Source organism: Cnephaeus nilssonii (assembly GCF_951640355.1).
Source record: "Cnephaeus nilssonii genome assembly, chromosome: 6".
In the NCBI taxonomy this organism is placed as follows: domain Eukaryota; kingdom Metazoa; phylum Chordata; class Mammalia; order Chiroptera; family Vespertilionidae; genus Cnephaeus; species Cnephaeus nilssonii.
The window spans coordinates 43,080,742-43,099,319 of NC_137077.1; the positions used below are offsets into that span (position 1 = coordinate 43,080,742).

At 40.3% G+C, this 18,578-nt stretch overlaps 1 protein-coding gene across 1 annotated transcript in view; it reads left to right on the plus strand.

Annotated features, from left to right (window-relative positions):
* The first annotated feature begins 280 nt into the window (after positions 1-280).
* TMEM117 (transmembrane protein 117) overlaps positions 281-18,578 on the plus strand; it is a 434,132-nt gene continuing 415,834 nt past the window's right edge. The window contains exons 1-2 of the mRNA XM_079775887.1: positions 281-568; positions 10,977-11,281. Of these exons, the coding sequence (XP_079632013.1) occupies positions 11,005-11,281 (277 nt within the window). The 5' untranslated portion in view covers positions 281-568; positions 10,977-11,004. The remainder of the gene's footprint in view (positions 569-10,976; positions 11,282-18,578) is intronic.

An 18,578-nucleotide genomic window follows, 5' to 3' on the forward strand; every position in this document is an offset into this window, starting at 1 on the left:
ACCTCCTTGGTTCCCTGCAGGATGGTGGGTTTAAGAAGTCTGTCCATTCCCCCAGGAAGACTGGACAGCTGCTGCCACGCAAGGCTGAAGCCGGCCGGTCCCCCTCTCCCCCGCCCCCTCCCAGTCCTAAAGCGTCCCCCGCCAGCCCGCATCTGCTGGCTCTGCAGCAGCGGGCCAGGCCCAGGCAGGTTGGCCAAGGCGCGCACGGCCCGCGGGCTGGAGTCGGCCCGCGGCGCAGGAGGGAGGGGAGCAGAGGGGGCGGGGGCGGCGGGAAGCGATGCCGCCAGCTGCGGAGGCTGCCGCACAGCTGGAGCCTCCGCGGTCACCTGCCGGGCGCCGTCGCCCTTGCGCTCCCGCTGCCCGGCCCGCGGCCCGCGGACTTTGCGGAGGGCGCCCGGCGTAAGCGGCGGCGGGTGTGGGCCGAGCCGGTATTTATAGCTCGGTGACAGCAGCGGCGGCGGAGACACCGCCGGTCCGTCTCGCCGCGCTTCCTAGCGAGGCCGCGGGCGCGGCTGTGCCCCATCCGGTCTCCGGCGAGCAGGCGTCCCGAGCCCGCGCGGCCCCTTCGGTGAGTACGCGGCCCCGCGCTGGGCGCGCCCCCCGCCCGCGGTCCAGCCGCAGCGGAGCCTCCCTGCCCGCTGCCCGCAGCCCCTGCCTCCTGGTCCCGGCCGCGAATGCGGAAGCCGCCGGGAGCCCGGCCCCGAATTCCCCGGCGCCTCTCCGCCCTTGCCCGAGGATGGCGGGCCAGGAGGCAGGGTCAAGTCTGGGAGGGGGCCAACGCCAGCCCTGCGGGGACTGGGCAGAGGAGACTCCTGGGCGGCAGGCTGTGGGTGGGTAACCCTCAAACTCCTGCTCCGAGGGGGTAAGGGACGGCAGGACAGACCTTGAACTTTCCTCGCTTCACTAGTTCCCAGGATAGGAATTGAGTAGAAGCCCTATCCAGATTGTCTACCTATCTGTCTGTCTATCTAGCTATCTATCATCACTGGTTAAATTAACAGGTTGCAGTTATGGGTGTTGTCATGAAAAACAACAGCAACAGCACTTGAATGTTTGGGTGTTTATTAACGTGATCATAACTAAATAAAGGTATTTGTTGATTCCCATTTTCAAAAATACCACAGGACCACAAGAGTTTGACCCATTGTGGTAACACTTTGGCTGCCATTATTCATTCTAAACTGAGTGTGTGTGTGTGTGTGTGTGTGTGTGTGTGTGTGTGACGGTATAGTAAACACCACATACTTATTTTAAGTATTTATGTGTGGATATAAGTCTCAAGAACCAGAAGAATTTTTTGAGGAAAAGTATGTTGAGTAAATGTAATTATAAAAGACATATTGTTTGAAGTTCATGGAAGAACTTCTAGAAAGACTTCAGAGTTTTGTTTTCAGAAAACAAGTTCTTCCAATTTATGGAATATAAAGAATAGTAGAGTCCTTGTAAAAGTCATTGTTTGTTGTTACTGTAAAGACTGAGTTTTTGTCATGAACTTTCTAACTCAAATGATGGGTTTTGACATTGTGATGTAGGTATTTACTCCCACCCCCATCCCATCTCCATCTGATCTTTGTGATCAGAAACCAGTATTTGTCTGTTTTATTTAAATTGCTTCTTTAAATTGCCAGTCATTAAAAATTTTTTTAGATATGAATGAATTTTATTTTATTAACTCTTACTTTCTTTGGTGTTGTTATTTAGATTCGTTACCACAAACAGATGTTGCTGAAAAGGAGGTCTAAACATTTTAAAAGAATTCATTGCTGATTATTTTTCAACTTAATAACGTGAAACGGCTCATAAATATTTTGCCAGTTTAATGAAAAGTTGGCAATGCCTTTGTTAGAAGAGAACCCCAGGTCTACCTTGCTTGCAGGTTCTCTGTTTTAAAAACTTGAATTGGTTCAGTGTTTTGTTATCCCAAGGACTGCAGGGTAAGAACGAGGAAACAAAATCACGTAAAGGTTGAAAAAATGTGAAGAGAAAGTCTAGGAAGTGATTTATGGATATGATCTTGCAAATAAGGGGACCACAAACACCATTCTGGTATCTAAGCCACTTATGGTGGTTTCATTGATTGACTTAAAAGGTTGCTTTTTATTTAAAAGGCTGTGTGGTCTCTTGTGTTGGACTAAATGTAAGGAATTCTGAGTTTACTTCTGTTATTATTGATATAACCTGCATTAATCACTTGCAGTATGTAAAATGTTATGTGTCATCTCCTCATGTCTGCCTTTTCATCCAACAATTCAAGGTACTAGTTTAAGGCCTCTCCTTACCATAGGGCTGGTCCAGGCAAATATATGTTTGGTTTCCTGGCATTTCTCTTTTTAAAGACTTGAATATCCATATTTCCAGAGTCTATTCTCTCTGGAATGGAGTCTTTAGTGTTTTTTTCCTCATCAAACTTGGTCTTTTATACCACCATCCATACATTTAATTTTTCATTTATTCATCCATTAGCAAATATTTATTGAGTGCCTAAGAGATGCCAGCCATCACCTAATACTACTTCCTTCCCAATGGTCCTTTATTTTGTATTCTATACTTCTCAGTGTAGGGAGTACTAAGAGTATTAAGAGTATTGACCTTGGGTCATATAGATGTATTTCTGCCAGTTGGTAGCTATGTGACCTTGGGCAGGTTATCACCTTTCTGAATCTCCATTTCTTCCCTGGTAAATCCAAAGGTTTGGTATAAGAACTAATTGGGACAATGCACAAAAAGTGCTTGCCAAGAGCCCAGCACATAACAAGTACTTACACATGTTAATTAGTATTATGTTGTCTGTATCTGCTTCAAAAGGTGTTCATCTCAGGAAATGCATTCCCCATTTCAGGAAATGGCAATTCCATTCTGGGTTTTGTCAGACCACGTCCACGTCCAGCCCATCAGTCCATCCAGTCCATCAGTACATCTTGTCAGCCCATCCTTTCAAATGTGCCCAGAGATGATGCATTTCCAACCATCAGGCAGAGTGGCTCTTCTGACATGTTCAGTCAGATTGTGTCACTCTCCTGCTTCCCCTTTCACACAGCAGGGGAGCCCAGGTGCACAGTGGGGCCTCCAGGCAGGATCACAATCCTATGCTCCCTCCCAGACCTCTCTCCTTTCATACTCCCAGGCACCCACAGCCTAGCCCAGTGGTCGGCAAACCGAGCTCGTGAGCCACATGCGGCTCTTTGGCCCCTTGAGTGTGGCTCTTCCACAAAATACCACTGCCTGGACGAGTCTATTTTGAAGAAGTGGCATTAGAAGAAGTTTAAGTTTAAAAAATTTGGCTCTTAAAAGAAATTTCAATCGTACTGTTGATATTTGGCTCTGTTGACTAATGAGTTTGCCGACCACTGGCCTAGCCGGTCACACCAACCCCTGGCTGCTCCTTACCTGCACTAGTCATGCACGCAGCACAGGCCTTGGCAATTTTTTGTCCCCTCTGTCCAGATTACTCTTTCCCCAGATATCTCCCTGCCTCCCACCCTTCTTTCACATCTCTGTTCAAAAGTCACCTTATAATAAGGCCTTCTTCAACTTTCCTTACTCCCGATGCTCCCTATTAACTTCCTCCTGCTTAATTTTCTCCACCAACTTATAACCTTACAAAATAACATAGTATTTCATTTTTCTCTGTTTAACGTCCCACATGAGACGATAACAGGCAAGGCAACAGGGCCTTGTCTGTTAGTAATCCTCATGCACAGGCCAGTACCTGTCACAAATAGACATTCTAAATATTGAGCAAACTAATGATGCATGTTATTATGAATTAGCAAATCTGGACTTCACCACTTTTTCTATATGATTTTTGAGCCTTAGTTTCAATATTTGTAAAATTAGGATAATATTCATTCTTTGTAGAGTTGTTGTGTTAAATATCCTTTAATACTGAGAATAGCATATATAACCACTCAATAAATGGAATAGATAGTTGATGTTACTGTCATGCTCATTTTTAATGGAAATGACCAGGAGTCACTTGTATGTTAACAATGGTCTTCAGGGGAGGAAGTACCTGGAAGTGACCACTTTATAAATGAAACCTCCTTTAGTCTTCACTACAACCCCATGGAGAAAGTACTTTTGTTAGGATTTTACTGATGAAGAAATGGAATCTCAGAGAGGTTAGGGATTTGCCCAAGGATTTGCTAGGGAGTAGCCGAGTCAGGCAGAGCTGGGCCATATTCTTCCCACCACATTAGGCTGCCTTCTGCAAAGCAGATGCTCCTAATTCCTTTGAATCATTCTAATGACATTCTAATGGTGTGATTTTGCCATTGAAAACACTAAGAGGTAAAATCTGCTATAGATGTAGGCTACATTTACCTTTTAAGGAAATAATAATAAATAATTTAAAACTCCATTTTTCCTTTCGACATACAATTTTAAAAATGATTATATATTAGGGATGAAATGAGATGATTGTAAAAATGTTCTTCTGTTAACTGCAATGAACTTTACCTACATTAGTATAATACTACAACTAGGTAATTGAAGAAAATAGCCTTTAATGTTTTCTTGTACTGATATACCTAGGGACTGTCTGAAACACAGCTGTGTGTGTCACAAAATGCATACCTTAAAAAGTAAAAGTAAAGTACAGGAGGTCTTTTTCTTTTCTTTTTTAATTCTTACCTGAGGATATTTTTTTCATTGATTTCTAGAGAGAGTGGAAGGGAGGTAGGGGTGGGGAGAGAGAGAAACATTGATGTGAGAGAGACACATCAATTGGTTGCCTCCCACGCTCTCTCCTTCAAGGGCTGGGAACTTACAACTGAGGTACATGCCCTTGACCAGGAATCAAACCCCAGATCTTTCGGTCCGCAGGCTGACGCTCTAACCACGGAGCAAACTGGCCAGGGCTTAGTACAGGAGGTCTTTTTAACAATTATTTTTTAAAGAAATTGGATTCAAGGTGCTGAAATAATGTTCACACTTTTGGCAGAGTACAGACACAGAGTACATACAGCCCTTTAATAAGAGCTAACAGGGGTTACAGGTGAAATTTCAGATATACATACCAAGAAGCTTCAAGAAATTTGAAGAGATTTTTATTTTATCCTGTAGTGGAGCTCTACAGTGGCAATGCTCTCTTCCTGTTACCTGGTTGGGTGTTACCAGATGCTGAGGCCTACACTAGCAGAGCTGTGCTTTGGGTGTGGTTTACTTGACTAATGATAATGTGTCTCTTGTATTGTACATTTGATTAGTTCATCAGGGACTTTCCCATACACATCCTTAAATATTTTTTAATATAACTGATACACTCCATCTAGATCATACCTGTCATTGTGTAAAACCTATTCATGAGCCAGGGTCTCTGTTGGAAACATGACATTCACACTTCTGAAGTTCTTCATTTGTTTATAAAGACCCTACTAAGGAAGGAAGGCCTGGTACTTTGGTTCATTGAAACAAATTATTACAATTATTGTCAGGACATTGATGTTGCCTTGGTCTGGTACCTGATCATCTTCTAACTGTTGGAGTTACCTCTAAATTACCTCCCCACTTTCATCAGGCCTCATACCAATTGATCATTTCTATGTTGACAGAGAAATCTTCCCCAAACCGTGCTCTAATCAAGCATATCACTTTTTTTTGCTCTGAAACCTTTGATTCCCTATTCTCTATTGAGTAAATTGCAAAACAACACTTTTGTACAATCTTCCTTCAGGTGGCCCCAAATTTTCATTAACTCTCACAAGATACCCCCAAGCACTCTGTATTCCAGCCACACAGAACTACTGATACATCTCTATACCTGTGCCAGACTCTCTCTCCTATGCCTTTGCTCAAAGTATCTTCCCAGCCTGAGTGTCCTCACCACTTTCCCATTTTTCTTTGAATTCCTCTCCCTTCTTAGCCTTTAATACCAGGTGAACTACTGGCTTGCAGTAAAATGTGTGGCATTTCTAGGATCAAATATATAAATATTAGAACTGGCAGACTTGGAACCCATGACTGAAGGCCTGTGGGTTATCAGACAGTATATTAAAGTTTGAGCCTGTAGTTACCAATATCTTCATCTCTGTTATAATGTGAGAAAACAGAGGCTACCAAGAATTGATAGTGTCCTGTACCTCATGATGTCATTACTTACAAAAGGGAATTAAATGGTGGAGATCTGAGAGATGCAGTGTTTTCTATAAGCATCCTTGGAAAATCACAGAGTGAACATCAGTGATGCATGACCAAAGGACAATCAGCTCAGCTCAACTACTTATACAGATGCTCAAAGAAGAACAAAAATCTGAGCCATTCTGTAGGCAGTCATGTGGTTCCTGTTCTTTCTGATCGTGCTACCACAGTCATTTTGAATAGTAATAGTAGGCTCATTTATCCTAGAAGTACTGTGAGTCTTTTATCAGACGGTTTTATTACCAGGCACTTTTTAACCAACATGTAAAGGGCAAAATTTTGGAATTTATTTTTGGTATGGAGAAGGCATAACATAGTGTCGAAGCCAGGTGGCATGGATTTGAATTCCGACTCTGGCAGAGATTCCTTTTGTTATTTGGTACAAGTTACTGAACTCTGAAGTTTTGGTCTTAACATTTGTAAAATAAGAGTATTTTCTTCATTGGGCTGCTATGGAATTTAAATGAGATGTTTGTAAAGCTCATCGGCATAGTGGTAAGTACTCACTAAATGTCAGGCTTAGTAATAGTGATAATAATGCAGAGCCTGGTGTTAAAATGACATGGTGTTGGGTGGGGACACATCACTGCTGTTACTGGACGAGGCATTGTTGCAGTCTTTGGGCTCCTCTGCTCTTCTCTTTCTATAACGTCAGCCAATGGCAGGTTGCTCTGCCTTCTCATCTCTCCTGAACCATGAGGGGGCTTCTCCTGTGGAGGGTACCACTCTGCTCCTCCAGCAGGTGTTTATTGATAGTCCACTATGAGTTTGGCACTGAGCTGTGTCCTGGAAGTAAACAGCCCCCTCCCTGAGGACTTTGTGATCCATGAAGGGAGACAAACACATAAACAGATCATTTCACTGTGATATGATAAGAGCCCAAGATCAAAGCAAACATAACTAAGATAAAGGCTCATCCATGGGTCCAGAATTGGATTTAAACAAATGTAAAGGGTTTGCTGACTGCGCTGCACTGTGTAGCATAGTATATTTGAACGGCCTTAATCCTAGATTATTAATGTTAGAGTCACCAGGTGATCTTGTTGATCATAAAGATGCTTTATGTGAGCTGTAGAAGAGAAAAGAGTTTTGGTGCTCTGGATATCAGATGCCCAAGGAACTAGAAAACAGGGCTGAGATGATGAAGCAAACTTTTGGCGACCTTGTGTATAAAATCAGGAAGTGGGGATCAGAGAGGTTTTATTCAAGTTAGACAGATTTTGTAACTGGGGACCCTGTAGAAGACATCACTTCAGCTTTGGAGTATGAGGCACGAATAAATATCAGCCATTCTTAGCATAAAATAAAAAGACTAAAAGATCAATAACAGCCCTGTTCATTTGGCTAGTGTTTAAGTCACTAAATCTGTTAGTAGAAATTAAGAATAAGCTGTAAATGTGATGGGAAATATTTTATTGGGAGAAGCACTCCCAGCTTCGAGGTATATTAGAAAAAAACAAGGGCTAGGAATGGATTTGGATTCATATGCTGGCTCTTCCATTTCGTGGGTATCTGAGTCTGTTTTCTTACCTGTAACATGGGCATGATAGTAGCATTCATAGCATCCTGGTAGGAATTAAAATATCTTTTTAGTGCAGGTCTGTTGCTTAATTCTATAGTTCTGTCTCTTGAAACAATATGATTACTGGAGAAGAATAGCTATCTCCAACATTTTTTTAAATGTTCTAATTCAACTTGGACATATAGACATTACAATATAGCCCGCAAAACAAGATTCTGAAGTTAAAAGCAACTGCAAAATTAGTATATGTATTATTTAAAAAGAATCAAGGTCATATGTATTCAGTATTCTAAATTCTGCTGCTGCCTTGATTGTGTGTAGGTAGAGGGAGGGGGGAGGGGTTGGTGCAACTACAACAGAATTTCTCATTGGTTAGAGAAGCCACAGAGAAACCTCTTAAATGATACCCTTATCCAGTTCTGATGGCAGGTCGCCATCAGTTCTGCTTCAAGACTCGTTGGCTTTGAGATGATTTCAGTGTATTCTTTGTAATGGTGGTCTCTGGACATTTCCAGAGATGTTGCATGCAAGCGGGTTAACGACCCATTTGTCATCCTTACCTATTGAATGTCATGAAAACACGTGACCTAGTGATCATTTTTGTTCTTTGTTGCCTTCTCTGCTCTTTTCAGTGTGAGAACAATGCAGGTCTCTGCTGCTGTAGTGGGTGATGAACTTTACATTAAAAAAAAAAAGAAAGAAAGAAACTTGCGATTGTCACCATTCCTAAGTGTCTGAGCTGCAGCCCCTGGGGACAGATATTTCAGAGAAGACACACAGATCGCAAGGTCTTGAAATGGCTTAGGAGGTTGATGAAGCCAAGGCACAGTGACTGTTTGTTTTGCTGACTTTTATGGTCTTTCCTTTTGTGTTTACGCTGCTTTTCTAAAATACTTAAGTCTTCATTAACTGAAATTGTGGGTTTAATTGACATTCATCAGCCTAGAACAGTGGTTGGCAAACTGCGGCTCGAGAGCCACATGTGGCTCTTTGGCCCCTTGAGTTTTTAGCAAAGGCCAGCTCCGGAGTACCCTAATTAAGTTAATAACAATGTACCTACCTATATAGTTTAAGTTTAAAAAATTTGGCTCTCAAAAGAAATTTCAGTCGTTGTACTCTTGATATTGGCTCTGTTGACTAATGAGTTTGCCGACCATTGGCCTAGAATATTGGATTTGGGAGCCTTGGAACCTATTCTTAGGTCTTCCATTGACTTAGAGCAGTGGTCGGCAAACTCATTAGTCAACAGAGCCAAATATCAACAGTACAACGATTGAAATTTCTTTTGAGAGCCAAATTTTTTAAACTTGAACTTCTTCTAATGCCACTTCTTCAAAATAGACTCGCCCAGGCCGTGGTATTTTGTGGAAGAGCCATACTCAAGGGGCCAAAGAGCCGCATGTGGCTCGCGAGCCGCAGTTTGCCGACCATGGACTTAGAGTTACTTTAGGCAATAGTTTGATCTTTGTACTTTTAGCCATATACATATATAATTTTCCCCTGTGCTAGAGAAGAATGTATTATATGACAGAGTTAATAGAATCATCTCTAGAGAAGAATGTATCTCCAGAAGGCATTCAGGGGATGACATCCCTGGGGCTGGGCCCTAGGCTGGGAAAACGCCTGGGGCTGATCTGGCTGCCGGCAGGGGCTGGAGACCAGGACTTGGGGTCAGACTCCAGAGGCTCAAATCAGAGCACTCCTGCTGGATGACTTCTGGAAGTTACATAATCTGTGTGAGCTTCAGTTCCCTGCCTGTAAACGAAGTCATGCCTATTTCAGAGGGTTGTTCGGAGGAAAATGAAATAACAATGCATGCAGACATCCAACACGGAGGCTGGATGTCACATACTGTAGGTTTTTTAAGAGTCGCTCTTTTCTCTCTCAGTTCTAGATACATTGAGAAGGAAGAAAAAAGAATTGGCAGATAGTGGTGCAATCTTGCCTTTATTATTATTGCTTTTATCCTGGATTTAATCAGCTTTATTATTGGGGAAAAAGGGAAATATAGCTTAGTCTGAGTACCAGATAGGCTTACCAAAACAACCCCAGAACCCCAGAATTAGGCAGAATCAACCAGCCACAGTCCTAGTTGATCTAGGAAGGCTTAATATGTGTTTTTTTGTTTTTTTTTTTGTTTTGTTTTTGGTGCAGGTTGGCTCCCAAAAAGGAAAGAGAGAGGAGCTAAGGTAGGGTCTGGAAATCAGAATTTTAGATATGTTTTTTTTTTTTAAAATTGATTTTAGAGAGAGAGGAAGGGAGAGTGAGAGATAGAAACATCAATGATGAGAGAGAATCATCCATCAACTGCCTCTTGCATGCCCCCTACTAGGGACTGTGCCCACAACCTGGGCATGTGCCCTGACCAGGAATTGAACCATGACCTCCGGTTCATGTGTTGATGCTCAACCACTGAGCCACACTGGGTGGGCTGGACATCAGAATTTTAAGAAAGCTTCTCCACTTCCAATGCACATCCAGGTGAGGGCCACCACTGTAGGCATGTTAGCTGTTTTGCATGGCCTCTACACCTTTGCATATGCCTAGATTGAGCATCCTTGCCTTCATCACTTGGGGAAAGAAATTATGCTAACTTTCCAATCTTGAACTTGGGTATGTACTCCTCTGTGAAATCTTCTTTTCTCCTCACTTTCTTCCTACAATAGGAGTTGCCCAATCCCTCCTGAGTGCAACTATTCTACCATAGACTCAGCTATTTCCCAAAACTTACTGTGTTGAAATTGACAACTAGGCTGTGAACACTGTTTATAAAAGTCTATACACATATGTATATTAGTCAATGTTTAAAAAAAGATCTGAAAGTATACCCACCAAATTATCGGGGGTCTTCACTTTGGAGAGAGGGATTAGGGTAGAAGACTACGTGCTCAGTTAACTTCTGCATTGCTTTAATTTTTAAGCAAGTCTGGATTATAACAGTAACAAAAATAATCTAAGAGAGGAAACGTATTGCATTGTGTTATTTTGCTCTGTGATTCCTCCTGAGGTGACTGCCACATGTCATCTCAGTCATTATCCTAATTTTAAACAGTGTTCTGTCCTCTCTTATCCCTTCCTCGCCTCCTATTCTTTTATTCTTCTTTCCTAAATCCACCTATGGCCATAGGCATTATTAGATGACAGGGAAGGCACAATATTTACTTGACTCAATCTCAGACTTGTCTTGGTGCTGTAAGTAGGAACAGGTATCATCTTTTCTGAAGAACTCTTTATTGAGCCATTATAAATTTGAACATATAACAGCAAGAGAGACTTTGTTTTTCTGCTCTAACTCTATGTATCTTTTCTTATCTAGGTAAACGACGGAATTCAAGTTTTGAAGGATGGGTAAAGACTTCCGTTATTATTTCCAGCACCCCTGGTCTCGCCTGATTGTGGCTTACTTGGTGATCTTCTTTAACTTCTTAATATTTGCGGAGGACCCAGTTTCTCATAGCCAAACAGAAGCCAATGTTATTGTTGTTGGAAACTGTTTTTCATTTGTAACAAATAAATACCCCAGAGGAGTTAGCTGGAGGCTCCTGAAGGTGCTACTATGGCTACTCGCCATTCTCATAGGACTAATAGCTGGCAAATTTCTGTTCCACCAGCGTTTGTTTGGTAAGTACCCATGAGCTATAATGCTGTAATTATTCAGTTTCTATTCTCCAAAATAGAGCTTTGTTATTTCTAAATGCAAAATTTAAGATGCATTTCAGATTGCCCCCTAGCCTTACACTGGTATACACTGTTGTAGCTAGGTTCTTCAACTACTCTCTGTTTAATGGTTTATTTTGTTTGCTATGGCCTAAGGGAAATTATCATGAAGTACCAGACTTCATTTAAAAAAATGGCTTTAGAGAAAAAAATAAATGAGTGTTTGTGTAATCTTGTTTAGGAATAGATGAAAATAACCCTTTTTCCCATAACTAGTACTTAAGTATGATGTTGTAAATAAATAAAAATTGGCTTTAGGATGCTTATTTTGAGCTTATTCAACTACAGAACAGTATATTAGTAAGAAATCTCTTGGCACTAAGCAACAGAAAAAGAGATTAAATTAGTTCAAGATAAGAAGATAATTTACTGTAAGGATATTGGGATGTTTCACAGAGACCAGGGATAGGATTTACTTCAATAATTGGGATAAATGGAACCAGGGGCTTGAATTCTGTCAGGGTGTTCTTTGTCTTGACTCCTCTATCAGTCTGCTTTATTCTCTCCATTCACACTGAAGATCATTTTACATCCACACAGAAAGACTGGCTTGACTCTCTTGATCCCAAGTTTAAACATTCAGGGGAGCAGCTCACGTTGACCAGTTTGGGTATTGTTTCCACCTCTGGCCTAATTCATTTTGGCCAGAGGGTGGGCGATATTTATCCCACAAATATTCATTGATCACTTAATACATGCCAGGCACTATTCCAGATAGTGAATCAAAAAGGTAAGATATCTGCCCACATAAAAATGTACATCCTACCGGAGAAAGTCACTAAGCAAGTAAATTTCTAACATGTACCATAAAGGGGTGGTAGGTGCTATGGGCAGTAAAGTTTTAAAATGCTGCTTGGTCACTTCGGAAGAGAACTTGGTAATAGAGCTTTGAATTTAGCACTTATAAGATCATAGGTGACTTATTGTGGGTGTTTTCAGTCTAGCAGTTTGGTTAGAAACAGATGGCAATGATTTAAATAATGAATGAACAAACTATGTACATACATATATATTCACACGTAATATTACATATATCTTCCTTTCAATCTCTACTTTCTCCTCAAACTATTGCCATATGGTTCTATTACATAAATATATAAAATATACATATTGTCTATTTATTATATATGTACACAGTTTTATGGAGTTTGATGGGGAAATGAAAGAAAGAAATGGGAAGTAGCTAAAAATGGAAGGACCGTCCTAACCAGTTTGGCTCAGTGGATAGAGTGTCAGCCTGTGAACTGAAGGGTCCCAGGTTCGATTCTGGTCAAGTGCACATGCCCTGGTTGCAGGCTCAATCCCCAGTGGGGGGCATGCAGGAGGTAGCCAATCGATGATTGTCTCTCATAGATGTTTCTATCTTTCTCTCCCTCTCCCTTACTCTCTGAAATCAATAAAAGTATATTTAAAAAAAAATGGAAGGACCAATGGTAGATTTTTTCATTGTTGTTGTTAGTGATTTTATTTGAGGAGTGAGATTGATGGATCTGCTTGTTGTTGTAGGGGATGGAGCTAGACTGAAGTGCAGGTGAGGATATAGAAGAAAGATAGCATCTCTGAAGGTTTCTTTGGCTTGTGACTTAAGACACAGCTAGAAATAGTGGCCTTAAGAGGCCAGGAAGGGAGATTCCTGTTCCTCAGAAATAGTCATAAATGAAGTGAAAGCTGGTACTCTAATGGGTATGTTTGAAGTGGAGGAGTAGAGAGGGTGAATGTGCTGCCATCTGGTGATTTCTACTTCACTATGAAGAAGGAAGAGCTAAAGATAGAGATGGAGAGGGTTGAATGACACCAGTCTGAAGTGTTGAGCAGTGTTCTCTATGAGAGCTCTGTCACCTGGAACAGAAGTTGAGAGTGATTCATCTGGGTAGGGACTGTTCTGGCTTGTGGTATTGGAAACAAAGGATGGAACATAAATGGAGGGTTCTAATAAAAGAGTTATTGGTTTGATTAATAGGGGTTCTGGCTGGATATGGAAAGGAGGTGGAAAAGATGATGGTCTGGGAGGAGGGGGCAAGAGCCTGAAGATTTGGATGAAACTGAACAGGTAAAATGAAAGTAGGAAAAGGGAAAGAACTGATGGGTGTGGTTAAATTTCATGTTCTAACCGAATTACAGCTATTCATTGTGGGGATTTCCAACTAGGGAATCTTTAGAGAGTGGGTGCTAGAGTGGAGAGAAAGATACAGAGGATATCTAGGAACTGGGTGTTAGTTGGGCCATCCACCAAACATTGAACAAGCATGGTATCCTGAGTAGTAATCATATAGATAGATGAGGTTAAAAATGGGGGGCGGGGGAGGAGGCGATGGGTCAGGAAAAAATGGGTGGCGGGTGCTGGGCAGACAAAACAATAGATATCCATTACAAGCAATGACTGGATATGTTTGTAATCCATTCAGGAAATTTGCTCAGTGTAAAAAGTTAAGGTGAACTTAGACCAAAGCTTTCTGCCTATATTAAGGATTAATTGAGAATCATATTGTGAAGGTTATGGTGTTAATAATAAGGGCAGATCATTTGGTTTTGTAATTGCTACATTTTGTTAAGTTATCCCATTGTAAAGTCTTACCTCCTATACAAAAATCACATTTTAGTCATAACTTACTTTATAATTCTCCTGTTGATATAAATAATTCACTGTAGATTTCAAGTGGTATATTGAGTACAAATTATTTTAAAATAGTGTAAAAGTGTATCTTTTTATTTATTTTTGCTTACTATAGGGAAGATTGTATTATACAGTCAGCTTTATCACTTGTATTTGGAAGTATGGCAATTTCTTTTAAAAACATATTTTTATTGATTTCAGAGAGGAAGGGAGAGGGAGAAAGAAACATCAATGATGAGAAAGAATCATCTATCAGTTGCCTCTTGCATGCACCCTACGGGGGATTGAGCCCACAACCCACGCATGTGCCCTGATTGGGAATTGAACTGTGACCTCCTGGTTCATAGGTTGACACTCAGCCATCAGAGCCGTACCGGCTAGGCAGCAATATGGCAGTTTCCTTCTATTTTTTTCTTACTAAAAATCTATAAAATTATATGGGGTATTAGAGAAGGAATGATAACCTTTTGCAAATTTTGATGATAAGTAGATAACTGGACTCCTGATTGAATTTTCTAATAAACTCGTCTACTCCTGTTATCTCCCTTCACCTTCCTTTATGGCCATTCTTTCTTCCTTCACTCACAAACAGTCATATGCTTCTAAGAATTCTCTCTTTCATAATTCATTCTGGATTTTGCTACTGAAATAATTTTTCTACATGGCTAAATGTCTCCTGTCACTTACAGAATAAAGTCTTAACTCCTTTGATTGATATTCAAAGCTTATTATGATCTACTCCTGCTTGACTTCAAACCTGATCTCCTGACATTCTACACTATGCAGAATTATTTGCTGATTCTCCAACCTGTGGGAAAGGAGCTAGATTGAAGTGTAGACAAAGAGATAGAAGAAAGACAGCATCTCTGAAGGTTTCTTTGGTCTGTGACTTAGGACACAGGTAGAAGTAGTGACCTTGGAGAGGACAAGAGGAGAGACCCCGGTTGCTCAGAAATAGCCTTGCATGCTTCTTGCCTTTCTTTGCATGTGTGCTGTCCCATACCCATCATGTTCATCCTCTCCTTGTTAAATTGGTGAATTTCTCTTTTCCCTTCACATCCAAGTTCAAGCATTATGCCCTCTGGGATGCTCTCTTTAACTTCCTTCTGTCTGTTGTCATCCCCCTGGCTTCCACTTTTGTCCACATGCACCAAAGAAAGTACATCAAGTACATCAGGGTACTCTGGAACTGGCAGCCATGCAACGTTGTGGAAAAGAATCCAAAATTTAATGCAAGCATACTCGTTGTTCTTGTTGGCTTGGAATGTGACAAATGTTTTCTCCCTTGTTCCCAAATCATTAGCACTTACACACAATTCATTTTTTTAAAAGCCATATTTAAACCTTTAAACATTTGTTCACATAAGCTTGTGCTAGTTGATAGTGATGATGGGGTATGTATGTTTAGAGGAGGGGATTGTTAATTGTAAGCACAGACATTTTTGTTAGTAGAAATTGGAATGGTTTACAAATAAACAATCATTTTTTAAAAATCAGTTAAATAGTTTTTTTGTCATTCTCTTATGAAATGCCAAATAAAAATATTAAATAGAATGCCACTACCCCTTTCATGTAATTAACTTGTGAGTCTTCCCTTATTTATTTTATGATGGAAAGTCTCTTCTTAAAAGACTCCAAAAGGACAACACAATATCGCCAATTTTAAGCAGGCATTCGCTCTTTTCATTAGGAGGCAGCCAATCAACGACTCTCTCTGATCATTGATATTTCTCTTTTTCTCTCTCTCCCTCTCCCTTCCTTTCTGAAATCAATAAAAATATATTTAAAAAATGAGGAAGAACAAATGTTCTGTAAGAACATAATTTAATCCAGTTCATTGGTTATAACTTTTATCTTTTAATGTGACATAAATATTACAATGTTGTGGCTATTTTAGTGAACATCATGAAACTCTCTCATGGTCTGTAATTTGTAGGAGGAATTGTACCAAATAAAAATAGTGACTCTTGCAAATTGGAAATTACATGTTATCAGAGACAGAAATGATTAAGTGCATTTAAAATTATCTCTCTTTCCCCTTCACTTTATGATTGGGATAATACAAGAGAGTTAGTTTTCCTGCATATTAGCACTAAACTTTTATGATTTTAGACTGGTCACAAATCCTAAATTTCATAAATGTTGAAAATAATTTAGGACCCTATGTGCCAGGACTGACCAGCAGACCCTGAGCAATGGATGAATGGATTACTCTGACATATGTTTCTGTGAAAAAGAGGGCTAAGGGGCTGCTTGGCTATAGGGACCAAACAGCCTGGTTCACCTGCCTCCTTAGGCTTTTATTGTAACAACAGCTTGAACTGAAATTAACTATTAGATACTATCAGCAGGGTAAGCATCCTTGAGAAGACACATACATCTGTAATGTCCTTTAAGTAAGGATGTTTTGAAGTCTAAATATAAAGATTCCAGTAAAATACCCGGGGACTCAGACTGGTTTGGAAAAGTCAAGGCAGGGGCTGCCATCTTCAGCAAGGTCCCCCAAGAGGCCCCCGGCCTTTTGGAGAATCCTCCTTACAGATTTTCCAACCAAGTCCCGTGCTTTCTCACATCTCGCCCCTTTTTTGTTTTGCTGGCTGCAGAAGACAGGGAGGCGATGAACTTTCTGCTTTGGAATGTTGGGGTCCGCAAAGCGCGTTTACTGCTTGAGTTCTGACTTTGTAGACTATAAGAAAAAGAAAGAGAATTATAATGACAGCAATGCTTAGTCTAATTAAGAAGACAGGGTGCTTATAAGCATTAAATCTTGCCTTCTAGCAAGGTGTAGGGGTCATGGGGTGGAGGGCGTGAGCAAAAGAGATGAGAACAACTTAGCTCTTTTTGGAGTGAGGAAAAACTGAGGTCATGCTTATTTTGACTGGAGTGAAAGGTTTGTGTTAGGACAGAGCAGGAGGTGCAGTAGAAAGGTGGGCTGGCTGTACATTCTTTGGTCTTTCGATGCCAGTCCCATACTTTATCTCTTCCATTGTGGTATTTGAATCAAGGAAAGTATTTGGACAAGATGGAGGAGGAGGAGGAGATTAATCTTGAAGCAGAATCTGGTGGGAGTTGGTGGGGAAGATGTTAGGGGAGTAGAAAGGAAGTAGGCAATTATTTTTGAAGCCTCTTGCAGTCATTCAGCCTTGAGATTGTTCAGGTCAGTATGAAATGTGGGTGGATGGTGGGCAGCAGGTTGGGGATATATGGAACCTGTGAATCTTCAACAACTGATGGGATATGAGGAGTTGAGAGTAAGGGTGAAATTACTGGGAACTAGGAAGATTGGGCTGGGCGACTATAGGGGTGATTATCTTATTAAGAAAAGAGACAAAGTCATTAGGAGAATGCAGTTAGAGAGGATAATGAGTTCAGGAAATGATGGGTTTAGGTAATGAGAATGTAGGCAATGGCCCATTTACCTTGAGTGATCCTCAGAAAAGCACTGTGTGGGTTTACTGAATTTAATCCAGGCCCACCATTTCTTACTCAAAACTTGAGACCAGATGTATTTCAGAATTCAGTGCATGTGTTTACATTTAGTAGCTCACCCTACGGAGCTGAGAAAATACTCCATCATCAAACTCATTAATATATCTGTAGCTGAATATATACATATTCACATCAAGTGATATAAATAAAGCCTATAAACAGCCTCAAATCTGTGCAGGTTAGGTTTTGCTGCCAAATGAATTCAGGTTTGGCCAGGTGTTGCCAACAGATCAGTTAAAAGATCAGAGTCTTTTGGATTTTAGAATTACACAAACTGGATAATGGGCCCAGGCTTGACTATAAGCAATATTTCATATATATCTTTGGTTCCCCCAAGATACCAGCTGCATAGAAATCATGATTCTTTTTTTAGAAGCATGTCATTAAAAAAAAAAAAAAAAGAATGGTTTGACTGATAACCTGGCATCTATGAAATATACATGTTAAAAGTGTATTTTTGTTATGTTTATATTATGCAAAATATTAAGGAGTATGCTATTTTCTGTGTACTTATGTCTTCTAGTTTTAAACAGAAAGTTGTGAATAAAACATTCTCAATACATCCAGACATTTGAGAAGACAAATTCTCAGATTTTTTTCTTTTGTTTTATTTTAACAAAAGGCTCTTTTCCATAAAATACCAGAAATTCACTCAACAATGTTTTGTCATTTAATGAATTTAATAAAGCTAAATGCTGGTTTGTTTTATATTGTCTTACTAGTAGCTTACACCTAGTTTGAAATTTTTTTCTTTGTGTTTGAGCTGCACATATGATTTTATCAATTCAAAATAGGAAACATTCCAGAAAATGTGGGCAAAATAGTCCTGGTGATATAGGAACATCCAAAACACAAAGAAATAACTTTAATGATAATTTAGGAAGGAAAACCATTTAATACAATGATATGAGTATGATCTGACGTCTTTTGTGTTAATTTGAGATATAAGTAGCTGAGTAATATAAAATCATCTTCAAGTTTATCCTGATAGTTGATAGTAAATTTAAACAAATGTATATTTATTACTACTTAGAGTGATTGTCAACAATTATTTTAAGATTATACAATCAAGGTGATAAGGACTTCATTTTGGAGGAA